General features: G+C 40.2%; 1 protein-coding gene across 1 annotated transcript in view; it reads right to left on the bottom strand.

The window, feature by feature from the left end:
* The window catches only part of TSGA10 (testis specific 10), a 33,898-nt gene extending 24,242 nt beyond the window's left edge, over positions 1 to 9,656 (bottom strand). The window contains exons 1-8 of the mRNA XM_014960164.1: positions 9,565 to 9,656; positions 8,131 to 8,340; positions 6,112 to 6,177; positions 4,473 to 4,673; positions 3,850 to 4,005; positions 3,324 to 3,497; positions 3,076 to 3,153; positions 213 to 364 (exon numbers count right to left, since the gene is read on the bottom strand). Coding sequence (XP_014815650.1) covers positions 213 to 364; positions 3,076 to 3,153; positions 3,324 to 3,497; positions 3,850 to 4,005; positions 4,473 to 4,499 — 587 coding nt within the window. The 5' untranslated portion in view covers positions 4,500 to 4,673; positions 6,112 to 6,177; positions 8,131 to 8,340; positions 9,565 to 9,656. The remainder of the gene's footprint in view (positions 1 to 212; positions 365 to 3,075; positions 3,154 to 3,323; positions 3,498 to 3,849; positions 4,006 to 4,472; positions 4,674 to 6,111; positions 6,178 to 8,130; positions 8,341 to 9,564) is intronic.
* Between the last annotated feature and the right edge of the window lie 5,657 nt (positions 9,657 to 15,313).

Below are 15,313 nucleotides of genomic sequence, written 5' to 3'. Positions count from 1 at the left end.
TTTTCAGCATATCGTAATATCAACAAGCCAAGAACATTTACATATAAATAAGCAATGAGGAAAAAAGTTTCTTTCCGAAAAGAAGAATCGCTCACAAGAACAACTATCATAAATTCCTTTCCCTTTGAGCTATATAACAGTTATGATTGATAACCAACGAACACAGGCTGATGTTACTTGTCAAACTAATGCAATTATAATCTCTTACCTACCTAAGTGAAGCATATTCAGCTTCCTGTCGTCTCAGCTCAGTTTCAGAGTCCAGTGCTCTTCTTGCCAATCTTTTCACCTCAGTTTCCACAGAATCAATGGCGTCTTTCATTAGCGCCACTTTGGACATCTGTTCTAACCGTTCACTATCTAACTATAAATATAATCAAACATTAAAAGATGAAAAAAGCTGATTCATACATGGAATTTCTCCTATTGATTCAAATTCTACTCTGTTTTTTAGCACAAATCTTTTACTGAAGGAGAAATGCCCAAGTACCTCATTTGCTCAGGGCCTGACTCCATGTCTATTGAAGGTACTTGGCAAAGAGTCGAAATGTGATTTTCACTTCCTTTAAAGTACAATCAATTTCCTGTGTTTCAGATCTCTGGGAATATTTTCATTTATTAATGTAAATTTTAGGTTGGTAATTATGCCCAAGGGCAAAAAATGTTCGGCATTGATCAACATTAAAAGTTTTCAGCGCAAAATGGGCTGCCCAGGGAGGTGGTTGAGGCACCATCCCTGGAGGTGTTCAAAAGACAGGTTGATGTAGTGCTGGGAGGTATGGTTTAGTGATGATGCTCCTTGTTTGTTGTGCGGGTGTCTATTTTTGTCAGTTAGGTTGACGGTTGGACAAGATGATCTTTAAGGTCCCTTCCAACCTAGAAGATTCTGTGATTCTGTTATTCTGTGATTATTACGAGTGTATGAAGGGAGAAATCCCAGTTCAGGACACAACACTACCAATGATGGCTTTAGGCCTCTACAAAGTTATATAGCTATGCCGATAACTGGGTAGAGAAATCACTGTAAAACACTTGCATAAAGCACTGTATGACCAAGTTACAACCGTGAGGGGCCTTTAGGTCTGTACCTAGAACAAAGAACAGGTCCAAAACCTCTTGCGTAGACTCCAGCAAAGCTAGTTTGAAATCTCCAATTTAAAGAAAGTTGTGTTTCTTTATTACAAATGCTTACACTTAACATTCAAAGAACTGGCCTTTCTAAATTATTTGAAACAGCTCTTTTAAGGTAAAAATTTCTCACCTCATCCCTCTCCTCATTTACTGATTCTTTCAGAACTAATTTCTGTGTAACCATAATCAAAGATCAGGCCTCTAAAGATCAAGTCAGCAAGCCTCTGGTATACAGTAACTTTTTCAATACTAGTGCCATAAAATTCATATTCATGTATTACCCTTAAACGGTATCAAATGAACTGAAATAAGATGATCTACCCACAACAGGACTATTCCCAATATTCACTACACATCATATGTCAAGCATGTGATTAAAGCTAATTTACTACTTGGAGTACTCAGAGCTACTTAAGCCTACAGTGTTTTCTTCATCACAGATGCCCTCAGTTTATTATTATAATCCTTGGAACTATACTTATAAGCTTGGTAGGATTTAAAAGGCTGAAGAAGAAAATGAACCAGAATTTATAGCCATAAGGTCTAGAAGAAAGATACACTACAGAAATCCGTGTAAATATATTTAAAAATCAAGTTCTACTGAAACTGTAAATTGATTTAAGATTTATATTCATTTTGTTAATGTTTTAATTTTCTGGTTTAGCACCACAGTAGCAAACAATTGCACGCACACATAACTTAAGCTGTATTAAATAGGACTTGCCAGAACAGAATGATTACATTTGGTTTTGGAACATGAGGTCTTAATAAGGTAATTCATATTGGAAGGGACTCCAGCAGGTCTCAAGTCTAAATTCCTGCTAAAAGCAGGCCCAGCTCTGAAGTCAGGTTGCTCAAGGCTTTGTCCAGTCCAGCCTTGAAAAATCTCCCAGGTTGGAGAGTAAATAAGGATTTCTTTATATTCAGCCTGAACCCTTGTTTCAACTGATGCCCATTGCTGCTCATCCTTCCACCATGCACTGCTGTGAAAAGCCTGTTTCTGACTTCTTGATGAGTACTGGCAGGTAGGACTTAGATCCCTCTTAAGCCACCTCTACTCCAGGTGGAACAAACCCAGTTCCACCAGCCTCCTCTCATAGAAGAAAGAAGTGTTCCAGCCCCAGGTATCATGGGAGCCCTCCATTAAACTCACTCCAGTTTGGCAATGTCTTTCTTGTACCACGGTGGCAAAACTGGATGCAGATTCCAGATGTTCAGTAAAGGAGGACAACCACTTCCCTTAAGCTACTGGCTGTGTCCTGTTCACACAGCACTAGTCCATTCTCAGCTGCTTTTGCCACTGTGGCACACTGTTGGCTTATGTACAGCTTGCTGTACACCAGGGTCTACAGGGCCTTTTCAGAAGAGCTGCTCCCAAACCCATTGGTCCACAACTTGCATTGGTGCCAGTGGCTCTTCTTTCCAAATTTAGAACTTGGCATTCATCCCTGTTGGCCTTTATAAAGTTTCTGTTGTCCATTCTTCCTACCTGTCTTGGTCCCTGTGGATGACAGCTGTGCTCTTGAGTAGATCAACAGTTTTCCCTAATTTGATGTCATCTGCAAACTTTATGAGCATATATATGTTCTGTGACCTCCGTCAGGGCACTGATAAAGACGTTAAACAGGACAAGCCTCGAACAAACACCTGTGGTGCTCCATGTTAACACTCTCCAGGACGAGCAGTATTAACTGCTACCTGACAAGACTGACCATCCAATCAAATTTTCCCCCATCCAGCTACCCACTCATCCAGCCCATAACATCCAAACCTGCACACTGTGGGTGACAGTGTCAAAGTCCCTGCTACAGTCTTGGTAAATAACATCTACTACTCTCAGCCTGTTGTTTCCTGACAGCAACCAGTCAGGTTAGTCCTGAAGGATTAAACATGAACATGACCTGTATTACATTTACAATTCCATAAATACTTATTTCCCCTTACATTTTGAATAGTAGTTTGTAGCTCTTCAATTCTCTGTTCCAAATGAGCCTTTTCATTAAACGCAGTCTCTTGGGAAATCTGTATCAAACAACAATGGCAAAACCACATATAGAACAAGTCTGAACTCACCACGTACATGTAATGCAATTAAGTCTTAGAATTAGAACAGAAATTTTTAGCAACTTTTAATTTACTCTACTAAGTAGTTTTCGTGTTAAAATAACCTGGGAGGGTGTGTGGAATCAAACCTTTAACTGCTCCCTGAGGCTATCACGTTCTGTAGTCATCCTTAGGAAATCTGACAGTGCTGTCTCCCTTTCTATCTCCACACGTCTTAACACAGCTTGAGCTCTCACAATACTTTTACGATTCCTGGGGCATTTGATAACTTCCTGACGAAGTCGGGAAATCTCTTCCTGTGCCTGTTTTAAAAAACAAAAGCAGCATAATAGAAATATGGAATAAATAATGTAATATATTACTGTGGCGTATGGCCGGTAAGGCAAAGCATCCTAGAAACTCTGCAATATCAAAGATGAAGTAAAGATTTGGGCATGTATCCTTTGATTCAGGAAAGCATTCTTAATTCAGGACAGCACTTACAAACTTGTATTTAACTGGCAGATTCAAATGATAGAATTTCCATAACTTTTTTTTCTACTTTTTTAAACAAATGCTTTGCACGTTTTTCTTTTTTTACACAAAACCAGGATTTTTTTCTTGCACATCACCTGAAGTTATTTTAATTAATCATATAAATAGAAATAAAATTACCCGTTCATAAAGAATGACAAATTTGTCTCTCTCAGCTGTTAAAACTTTGAAGTTACCCTGAATTTCTGCCACACGTCGCTCAAGTTTTTTCAGCGTTGACTTAAGTTCTTCACGTTCTCTCAATACTTTCAAAACTTCTGGGTCAGAACTCACTCCCTTAAAGAATAAGGTGATACAAGGTTAAAGTAGAGAAACAGAACTTCATATACTTTCTTATTACATATGGTTTGGAAATTTCTATAAAAGATTTAATAAGTCTTCAACCTAGTAATATCTGGACAGTCAAGACTGTAGATATATGTATTTCTTAGTATCAGAGACCAGCTATACATACCATTTCCTAAAATACAGATTTGAGTAGTAAATGTCTCTCATAAATAGTACTGACAATCATGTTAATAATTACTTATTACTTAAATTACTTAAATTTAAAGTGATATACATGCATGCAGTGCAAAGCAGCAGTTAAGCTCACGTTAATTTCCCATTCCCACCTTACGCATCCCTCTGTTTATAATCAATTAGTTTTTCTTCCTGGTAATTATGGCTTTGGTAATTCAGCATAGGATAAACCAGTATTTTTAAAAACGTATTCTCCTTTCCAAAGTGTTTTCCAAGCTCACCTGGGTGGATGAAATTTTTTTGGACATGCTGCCACAAGTAGAGGTTCACTTAGGACTTGAAAATGTGTTTCTAAATACCTTCAGCAAATTCTCAGCCTCACTTTTATAGTATTCTCAGTCCTCTTCCAATGTCTTAATAGAGGTATCAAGCCTAGAAGGTGACTTCCCTTGCTTTATTTCAGCTTTTGTTTGTAAAATAACCTGCATGCACAAAAACGATAGAATTCATTCACTGAAATAGAACTTTTGTAATGATTAATACTTCAGTGTAAAACAGATAAACATACTCTTCAAAATGAAGATGAAGCAGGTATCTAATTAAAATTAAAATCCATTTCATACTTCAAAGTAACTTCTGAATGTCTGTATTTTCTCATTTTTGTTTTATTTATTTATTTATTATATTTATTTATTATATGTCTGAATGTCCATCTAAAAAGGATCTAACAGGACAGAAAAGGACATAAAAGCTAAATGTTAATTAACTTGGAATACATCTGTTCAAAACTAAGAAGGAAAATTAAGTAGCTGTGTCTCGGAATATCTAATGAATTTTTAAATATGAAAGAAATTAGGCCACTATGCTTAAGAGCCATGAAAGGTGAACTTTTGAAATTAAAATAAAGTAATGTGCAAATGAGTATAGCTGAAATCCAGAAAGTCATGTAGGGGCCTAAAAAACAGATTTTGGAGATGAACTGTAATTACAAAGTTCAAAACTGCACACCAAATCCCTCTCCGTTACAATCTATCTGTTGGAAGTACCTGGACTCATGAAAGTTTAAGCACCTAGGGAATATTAAATTCTGCACATTTATTATTTTTGTTAAGACACATGCAGAAGTAGGTCTTTGAATCCCTGAAAAGTTATAAATTAATCACCTATATCTATCAGTGAATCTTACTCTCAAATCCCAAACTTTCTGGCTGAAGGATTAAAATCTTTCCAGAGTAAATGAGCAGTAAACTCTACATGGTCAGAGCGGCTTGTTTTTTTTCCAGAAGGGGTTCTTCCCAGGCTTGTGGCATAAACTCAAATATTTTATACTGGAAAAAAAAAAACACCAACACATCTCCCCTCCTGGAAATTTGAGACAAATCTTTAAATTACAGTAAGAAATCATTATCTTAAACACATTAAAAAAGTCCCTATCAATTTACACTGGAAGCAAGTGAATGAGTCCACTTAATAAATTAAAATGTTGATTTAAGTTAGATTTACCACTGGCAAATATTTCTACAATTACAACATTCCAAAATATTCCAACAGTATCATAACATCTTAAGGAAGATAGAAAATTAATATAAAAATTCCAAAGAAAAAAATGTTACTTCTTTCTGTTTTGCAAGTGATTCACATGGTATACAAAACAGTTATGTGCAATATTGTAAAAAAAAAAAAAACACATTAAGATTCTCAAAAGCAAAATCATTACAGGCTAGTTGCAAAACAGAAACAGATTCCCATCCATCTAAAGACAGAGAGCTACAAATTAAAACAGGCATGTTTATCCATTCTATAACTTGTCTCTTATCAGTGAAAACAAAGCAAGTGAAATTCACATACAAGTATTAATTCCATGTGGAAATTACTTGATTTCATAGCTACATATATATTAAGGATACATGTTTAACTCACGGATTTTAGTGTTTTCACTGTGCGTTGCAGCTTCTTTATCTTGTTCCACCAGTGTCAAATTTGAATCTACCATAAAACATTGACAGCAAGAGATGCATTAATTTTTCATAATCATTGGTGCAAATCCAGCATTTTAGGTCAACCGTTCTAGTCCAAAAGAGCATTTTGTACATGTTTTCTAGTTTGACTAGACTGAAAAACATGCTATTTAGTAACAATAAACTCTATCTAGAAGGGATTCAGTTAAAAGCTTTACTTCAGATGCAGTCCAGGATTAGGAAAAACAGTAACAGTTGAGTTCCTCTCAGCTGAGTCAATGAAAAAGGAAGCATGAGATCATAGAATCACGGAATGGTTGGAGTTGGCAGGGATCTTAAAGATCATCTAGTTCCAACCCCCTGCCATGGGCAGGGACACCTCCCACTAGAGCAGGTTGCTCAAAACCCCATCCAGCCTGGTCTTGAACACCTCCAGGGATGGGGCATCCACAACTTCTCTGGGCAACCTGTTCCAGTGCCTCACCACCCTCAAAGAATTTCTTCCTAATATCTAATCTCAGTCTCCCCTCTGCCAATTTAAAACCATTACCCCTCGTCCTATGGCTCCACTCCCTCATAAAGAGTCGCTCCCCATCTCTCCTGCAGGGCCCCTTCAGTACTGAAAAGCCGCTATAAGGTCTCCCTGGAGCCTTCTCTTCTCCAGACTGAACAACCCCAACTCTCTCAGCCTGTCTTCATAGGAGAGGTGCTCCAGCCCTCTGATCATCTTCGTGGCCCTCCGCTGGACTCATTCCAACAGGTTCATGTCCTTCCTCTGCTGCCAGAGCTGGACACAGTACTCCAGGTGGCATCTCACCAGAGAGGAGTAGAGAGGTAGAATCATCTCCCTCAACCACGCTGCTTTTGATGCAGCCCAGGATGCTGTTAGCTTTCTGGGCTGCCAGTGCATGTAGATACCTTTTCCCAGAACTGTCTTACCAAGAAACTTTTGAAAATAGGGACAGTTTGACTATATCTCGGGCCTAAAAATTATGTAGTTATATTAATGGCAAACAAAGAAACTACTAAACCATGTAACTGCATGTGCATAGAATGTAATTTTCCATTATTCTGTCAAATCAGAAGCAATTTGAACTGAAATTACATTCTTTCCAACTGTAAGCATGATTTTAATCCTTGAAACATTCCACACTTGAAAAATACCACAGTGGCCAGAACCTACTCCTTCATCCAGCAAATATACTTCAAAGCAGAGATGAAAGCTAGAAATTTATCCCTAAAGGTCCAACCCCCACCCCACCCCCCGTCCTGGGTTGAAAGACACAGGACTAACTTTTCTTTTAATGCTAGGGAAAACTGCACTTTTAGAAGACTGTAGTGTCTGAATTAATGAAAATATTTTCTTAAAAGCCAGCCAGGCTCTGTGGGATTCAAGGTCTTAGTGTTTTTGAGCCTTGTCAGGTGCAGGGACGAGGAGGAGCAAGGCCTGGGCATTTGACCCAGGCTGGCCAACAGGATTATTTCATACAATGAACATCACATTCCATATAAATTAGAAAAGTTTGCTGCGTAGCTCTCTCTCCCTTGATGGCGGTGGGTCCAGACAACTCCTTGCCCCAGTGCCAGACCCCTCAGGCCTTCCCTTCCTCCTGAAGTCATTGCACTGCCAATGTCCCACACTTGCTGTCCACTGCTGGGAGTGCACAGCTTCCTACTGATAGAATTGGCTGAATATAATTCTTGTACATCTTATATCAGTATCAGGATTAATACGGGTTCTTTAGTATTATTGTTAATCATTTAACCTTATTCTATGAAATCTATTTGTATTTCAACCCTTGTGTTTCTTTGTGTTCCCCGATTCCTCTTTCCAGGTGGGGAGGGGTCATTGAGTAACAAAATAATTGTCTAAACTGTTATGGGTTTTCTCAAACCATAACACCCCCAAAAGAGTTCCCCATAATACTAGCAAACAATAGTAAAATATCACTGCACAATATTAATTCTAATAAGTAGATACCTTTGCTTCCTCAAGCTCCTTATCAGCAGTATTCAACAGCAAGTTTTTTTCCAGCTCCTCAGATAGTTTGCCAATTGCAGCAAGTTCTTTACACAGATGACAATTTTTACAGGTGAACCTATCCACTTGACTTTCAACCACTTGCTTCTTACCAAGCAGTTGAATGACATGTTGCCTTAGCTCATGGTTTATCTTCTTCAGATCTTCAATCTGTGAGGATAAGGAGGAAGAAAGTATTTTAATTCATTTTCAAGGATTTGCAGAGTGTTTTTCATGATAAGTAGTAATTTACACTTTAAATAAAATCAGTATATATTATTCACAAATGAAGAACATGCACACTACTAGCATCATTTTGAAAAGATTAATTTTGAAGGGCTCTGGAGAATGGAGAATCTGATCCTTAAAGTTTATGCTAAAAACTATCTGAAGCTGGGCTGCCACTATAGTTATTCTCCCACAGTACACAGGCCTGATTTCAAGTTTCCAATCTTACTCAGTACAGTTCTGTTAGATCTTAGGAATGCCATTCAATCATTCTACCTGAATTCTGCCCATATCCTTCACACACACTTCACAAAGGCCAGCAGAAATGCAAGAGATCAAGTATTAATACTAATTCATCAATTAATCAATATAAGTTTAATAATTTTCCTGAAACAAAACTGTATTTAAAAAATATATATATTATATGGCCTTTTTGTAAGCAACATGAAGTTAGACAGTAAACTTACTTATTTAGTAAACTATAGAATCATAGAATCATCTAGGTTGGAAGGGACCTTTCAGATCATTGAGTCCAAGCATCAACTTAACACTGCCAAAAACATCACTAAACCATGTCCTTCAGTACCACATTATGTTAAATACCTCCAGGGATGGTGACTCAACCCCTTCCCTGGGCAGCCTGTTCCAATGCTTGATGACCCTTTCGGTGAAGAAATTTTTCCTAATATCCAGTCTAAACCTCCCCTGGTGTAACTTGATGCTTTTTCCTCTTGTCCTATCACTTGTTATTTGGGAAAAGAGACCGACCCCCACCTCACTACACCCTCCTTTCAGGTAATTGTAGAGCATGATAAGGTCTCCTCTCAGCCTCCTTTTCTCCAGGCTGAACAACCCCAGCTCCCTCAGCTGCTCCTCATAAAACTTGTTCTCCAGATCCCTCACCAGCTCTGTTGCCCTTCTTCGTTGACCTGCTCCAGCACCTCAATGTCTTTTTTGTGGTAAGAGGCCCAAAACTAAACACAGCACTCGAGGTGCAGCCTCACCAGTGCCGAGTACAGGGGGCCAAAAATGAATAGAGTGGGACAAAAATCACTGAAATGCTTGAGTTCTAAGCACACACACCTCCCCCTTCCCCATCCCGCACCGACCCCCGGGCTCACGGAACAGCCGGGCCCGGGGGCCCAGGCGAATCCCGCCGGTCTCTACCTCCCCTCCGGGCGACTCTCCGCTCCCCGCCTCCGGCGGCCCTGGGGAGGGCCGGGCGGTAATGGCGGCCGCCGGGCCCAGGTGAGGCACCCGCGGCGGCCGAAGGGCAGCTCCCGCCCCTCCGGCTGCCTCCCGCCGCGTTCCCTGGGTGCCCGGCAACGGCCGCGGGGCTGAGGGAGGCGGGGAGGGACGGCCCAGGGCTGGCGTTTGGCTGCCCTGGGGGGCGCCCCCTTGACCCTGGAGGCCATCTTCTCAGCCCTGGAGGCCATCTCCTCAGCCCCGGGAGCAGCCCGCTGGCCTTGCCCCAGCAGGCATCTCCTCACCTCCCCCTGTGGCCGCCATGAGGTGAAGCTCTCCACAGTGGGAGCAGTGGCCGAGGCAGGAGGTGGTTGTCTTCTAGGTAGCTGAGTGAAAGCCTTGACTAGTCTGGATGGTTGTGAAGAGCCCTAGAAACCCCAAACTGCAGCTCTCCCCCTGACAGAAATGATGTCCACAACCATTAAATTCCCACAATACTGCCTTTCCCTGTTTCCTTAGGTTGGGAGTCCTGCAGGAGGGAAGCCAAGCAGCTGCGATGGATGTACCAATTTCTGGCCCAGTAGGTACCAGCACAATGTCTTGCCTAAAGAGCTCTGTGTAGCAAGCATGCAGTCTCTCAGTACTTTTATTCTCTTTAACCTTGCTTTCAGAGGTGATCATAATACCTGTTGTCCTTACAGGTGTGCATGACTAGAGGCAAAATCAAATGAGAGGTTAGAAATAATCCTCAAAAAATCATATATAAGAAGATACACTGTAAAAATATTGGACAAAATTATCAGTGAAATGTTTGTTCCATTAATTCTGGTATAAATTATTCTCTTTAACCTTGCTTTCAGAGGTGATCATAATACCTGTTGTCCTTACAGGTGTGCATGACTAGAGGCAAAATCAAATGAGATGTTAGAAATAATCCTCAAAAAATCATACATAGAAAAGAAGATACACTGTAAAAATATTGTACAAAATATCAACCTATCAGTGAAATGTTTGTTCCATTAATTCTGGTATAAATAGACTGGATATCAGGAAGAAATTCTTTCCTGTGAGGGTGGTGAGGGACTGGAACAGGTTGCCCAGGGAAGTTGTGGATGCCCCATCCCTGGAGGTGTTCAAGACCAGGCTGGATGGGGCTTTGAGCAACCTGGTCTAGTGGGAGGTGTCCCTGCCCATGGCAGGGGGGTTGGAACTAGATGGTCTTTAAGGTCCATTCCAACCTACTTCATTCTATGATTCTATAAAATATTTGTGAGCACTGCCTTCATAGAAATTCCAATTATTTCTCTATCTGCTTTCATCTTGGGAGGTTTCTAAACATTAGTAAAGGCAAGAAAAGGTGTTCATATCTCTTTTTGGGTTTAAGTACAAATGAATATTGGGTGACTGGTTGCTGCTATATCTTTTTGAATGGGTTTTTGTTGGGGAGGGGAGCTAAGCCAAGCTCCTCCTCAAGTGACAGTGTTCTCTCCAGACCTCAACAGATAAAAGGATTACTTCCTCAAATCATAGTTTAATTCTTCATTTTTGTTGGGGAGGGGAGCTAAGCCAAGCCTCTCCTCAAGTGACAATGTTCTCTCCAGACCTCGACAGATAAACGGATGACTTCCTCAAATCATAGTTTAATTCTTCGTAGTTATTTGGGGGGGGAAACAGGGAGGTGGAGGAATGCCACAGATTGGCATACTCTGATACGTGCAGTCATACTTCCCATTGTTCATTTGAGTGGAATTGGTTTTAACTACCTTTAATTCAAATCTCCCTGGGCCCATCTGCATACATGCAGCAGAGGCCTCATCCTTGATTAATCTGAAAGTCTCAGAGAAAGACAGGGAAAGGCAGCAGGAGCAATGCTTACAGGTCAGAAGATTTCAGAGACAAAGCCAAGCAGCCGTGCCTTGTCAGTCCAGCCCCAGGAGAGAAGATGGGTATCCTAAAACTGCCACAGCTGATCAGCCGGGACAGACAGTGAGCTCAGGGAGCTCCGCTGAACACCTCTAATTAAGTTCATGTCTTTCAGAAAATAATATCCAAGAAGACGCTTTTACATATGAAAACTCCAGCAAATGCCATACAATCTCTCTGGCTTGACAGGAATAAAATAAGTGTTAGATAAGAAAGACTTAATCTTGTGAAAATACCCTTTCTTTAATTAAACCTTATCTTCTATCCAAAATCCACCTAATTTACATATGTATTTGTAAGATATATGTGCCAGTTTTATTGCCCAGAATAAATATTACCTTTAACAATTATACTTGTTTCTTGACAGCGTCAAGCATTCGCTTCGCACATATGATAAACCCCAGTCCAAACTCATTCCTGTTTTTCATTGCTGGGACTAACATATTGACTGGTTTATGAACATTGTACAGTTAAATCATCAAGGTATCGCCAAGCTAATTATGCTTTTTTATTATTATCATTCTACTAGAAAAACCATATGAAAGAAATTACTTCTTGTGTTTTCTTGTACCCCAAGATAGGGGTTTTTATTTACAGCACCTCTAGCTGCACATCTCTTCTTGGAATAGCACAGGCAGGGATGAGAAGACTGGTGCCTTTGACGAAAGTGATATGAAAAGGGTAATGAGGTGTGCGAGTCCTGGGACTCCTATTGCCTGCTCCTGTCTGGCATGGATATCAACAGGCTTTGAAAGAGGCTGCTCTAGGTAGTCCCAAAGTCAAGCTGAGAAACCCAAGAAAATGCACTCTCTTCCCTGTTAGGCATTAGCACAGATTTTATATTGTGGAGACAGTGCTGGGTGAATGATGGGGGGTTTTTTTGGAAAGCTGACACTATTAGGCATTCATGGATAGAGCTCACCTTTTGGACATTAGGAGTAAGTAATAACTGAAATATGATCCTCATCCAAAGACAGAGAAGAAGTCAGAAGATTTTAGCATCCAAGTCTTTTTCTTTTCTTCTTGTCATCCTGGACTTCTTGCAAGTCTTACTTTCTGATTTTGGTATGGTGGAAATCATCAGAAAAGACTCTGCGCTATTATGTGTATCTCCAAAAGAGATGTGAAAAGATAGCATTTCAGTTTTTCTTACCTTTACCAAAATTAATCTTCATTAAAAAACAATTTTAGGAGTGAAATTTTATATTTTTAATTGGTTTTGTTCTGGTATGTCTATGGTTTTCTCTAAGTGAAATGAGTTCTCTCTTATATGTTAATGCTGCTTAATGTTGAGCAGAGCAGTTGCTTTTCTTTCTGTGTACCAAACAAAGCTTTGTTGATCAAAGAAAGAATGAAACTCATAGGTAGGACTGTTTTCAAAAGCGAAAATAATCATTGCTGTATTTTGCAGATATACAGCAGTAGTTGAGACGTAAGAAATTTTAAAAGTCAAATCCAGAACGATTATTATTTAGGTCCACAGAGAAGATGGAGTTCATATAGCTTTGCACGACCTCTCTTACATTAACCTTACCCTCCAAAACTTGCAGCTTCCTACATAATGCAGTCCTTACTAGACTGAGTGAAGAGAGAAACAAATCATGGGTTGTACACTTTATCCATTGGGGAAGTATCAGATACCACACCTGGAAATTTGGGACAGATAAGGCCAGATATGGAAACATTATATTACAAATTACATTATATTCCAAATTACATTGATTGTTGGGATGAGGGCAGGCATCAAGGATGTGTTCCTGTCCCAGAATGCATGGCCTGTGTAAGGAGTCAGAAGGACACTAGTCCTGTTAGCCAACATTATGTGGCAGAGATGTTTTCTGGTTTTGATGTTAATTTGATAGACTTGCCCCTTTCCTGTGTTTCCAGCAGAGAAAACCAAATAATTATTTTAACCTCATTATTAGAGGTAGTCTGTGGGTGAACAGGATTGTGGAAGAAGCTGAGACCAGAAGAAGGAATAGAAGAAGCAGTAGTGCTGGCAGGGGAAGGCCCGTCAGAACTTCCTAATGGTGGCCCGAGGGATTAAGGGGAATTCATCCCGCCTGGCAGCTGGGGGTTGCGGGGGCTTGTCGGCTGGGAAAGAAAATGCAGTAGTACTATATAAGCTGCCTGTTGGTTGTAATAAAGGATTCTGGTTGCACCAGTGACCGGGGTCCCTGCCTTCATATGCTACGGTAGTCACTGAGCTGCCTGATGGGAAATTCAAGCAGTTTACATTGGCAGCAATGTGAATGCAGTAAAACATGAATGAAAAATTGTTTATTGGGTAACTGGGCTGTGAGACTTGAAACCACAGCAACAGCTTATTTACTGGCCCATGAAAAACAGACCTCCAGTCATTACCAGGGGGGTCTTTGTTCTAAGGACTGACAGAAAATGGGGAAAATCTCTCTAAAATGAGTTGGGAGAATGTTACGTTTCTGAAGACTTCTAAAAGGCCAAGATTTATTATGAGAACAGCAAAGCTGAGGTGACCAGAGTACCCCTTACTGCAGAATTTCGTTTGGCAAGCTGGATATTTAGAATTAAGTCTAGAAAGGTGTTAGTTGGGTCCCCAGGGCAGAAGATGTTGGCATTGTTATGACTTTGTTCAACCTCTCTTCTGCTAACACGAGCTGCCTTCTCCCCTCTAGAGCCGCAGCCACATCTTCATGCATAATTCAGCTCCTGCTAGAGCAAATTAAGAAAGTAATAAATCCTCTTTAGGATGCTGCCCAGGGCTCTGTGAAAATTAACATCGGCTATGCAGATGGACATTTGCCGCAGACTTCCATCACAGGAGAGTAGCCCAATGGCTTTGGGGTTCCTCCACACAGAGGCTGAACCCAGAGTTGTGTTCCTGAGAGAAATACTGGAGTAAGTGTCCCTAAGGCAGTTTTTGCTGGATCCTACCAAGGGCTGACTCTATGTTCCGAGTGTCTCTCTCAGGATCTTCTGCTGGCTTATAATGTAACATAATCCTGTTTATAAATTCATACTTTTGGCTTACTGTCAGAATATATTCTACAGACTTTACATTTTTAGCAAGTTCTGGTGCTAATTAAAGGAACAGAATTGCCTTGGTTAGGCCCACAGTTTTCCACTTGAAAAACAGAGTGTAACAGCTCACGGTATTTTCTTAGTGACACCCCGTGGCAAAACGACATATTGCAAATTTCCAAGAGTTACATGCCAAAAGGGAAACAAATAGTCCGGCATTTTTGTTTTTTAATAACATCAGGAGTCCCACAAAGATGCATTTCACTTCCTCTTACCAGCATTGAAGGGCCCAGGTTCACTTTTGCATTCTTCCAACTTTCTCAGAAGCTGATTTTCCGATATCAGGAACACTAGATAAACACATTTTTATGGACAAAAAGCATGTATTGAAGGGCCCAGGTTCACTTTTGCATTCTGCCAACTTCCTCAGAAGTTGATTTTCCAATATTAGGAACACTAGATAAACATATTTTTATGGACAAATACAGCATGCTTTTTATCCTATGGATTACAGAATAGTTCACCCTAGTGAACAGTTATCACCAGTCTAATTTAGCAACATGTTATGCCCTTGTCAAACTGCTTAAAATAATTACCAACTTTTTTTTTCAAGTGTGACAATACAACATGCCAAGCACTGGGACACACATCACATCAGGCTTCTTTTAGAGTCTGTTTCTCCCACTAATGGCCACCAGCACACATCTGGTGATGGTTTGTTACTTTTTGCTTGCCCTGCTAGACTCACATATTTCTTTTAAGGGTTTGGTAAGGAATTGTCTTGCTCTTAAAGATCCAGTTCTTCAGT

Source organism: Calidris pugnax, unplaced genomic scaffold, assembly GCF_001431845.1.
Source record: "Calidris pugnax isolate Ruff unplaced genomic scaffold, ASM143184v1 scaffold188, whole genome shotgun sequence".
NCBI lineage: Eukaryota > Metazoa > Chordata > Aves > Charadriiformes > Scolopacidae > Calidris > Calidris pugnax.
The sequence above is the reverse complement of the archived record's forward strand: the minus strand, read 5'-3'. Positions and strand labels throughout refer to the sequence as shown.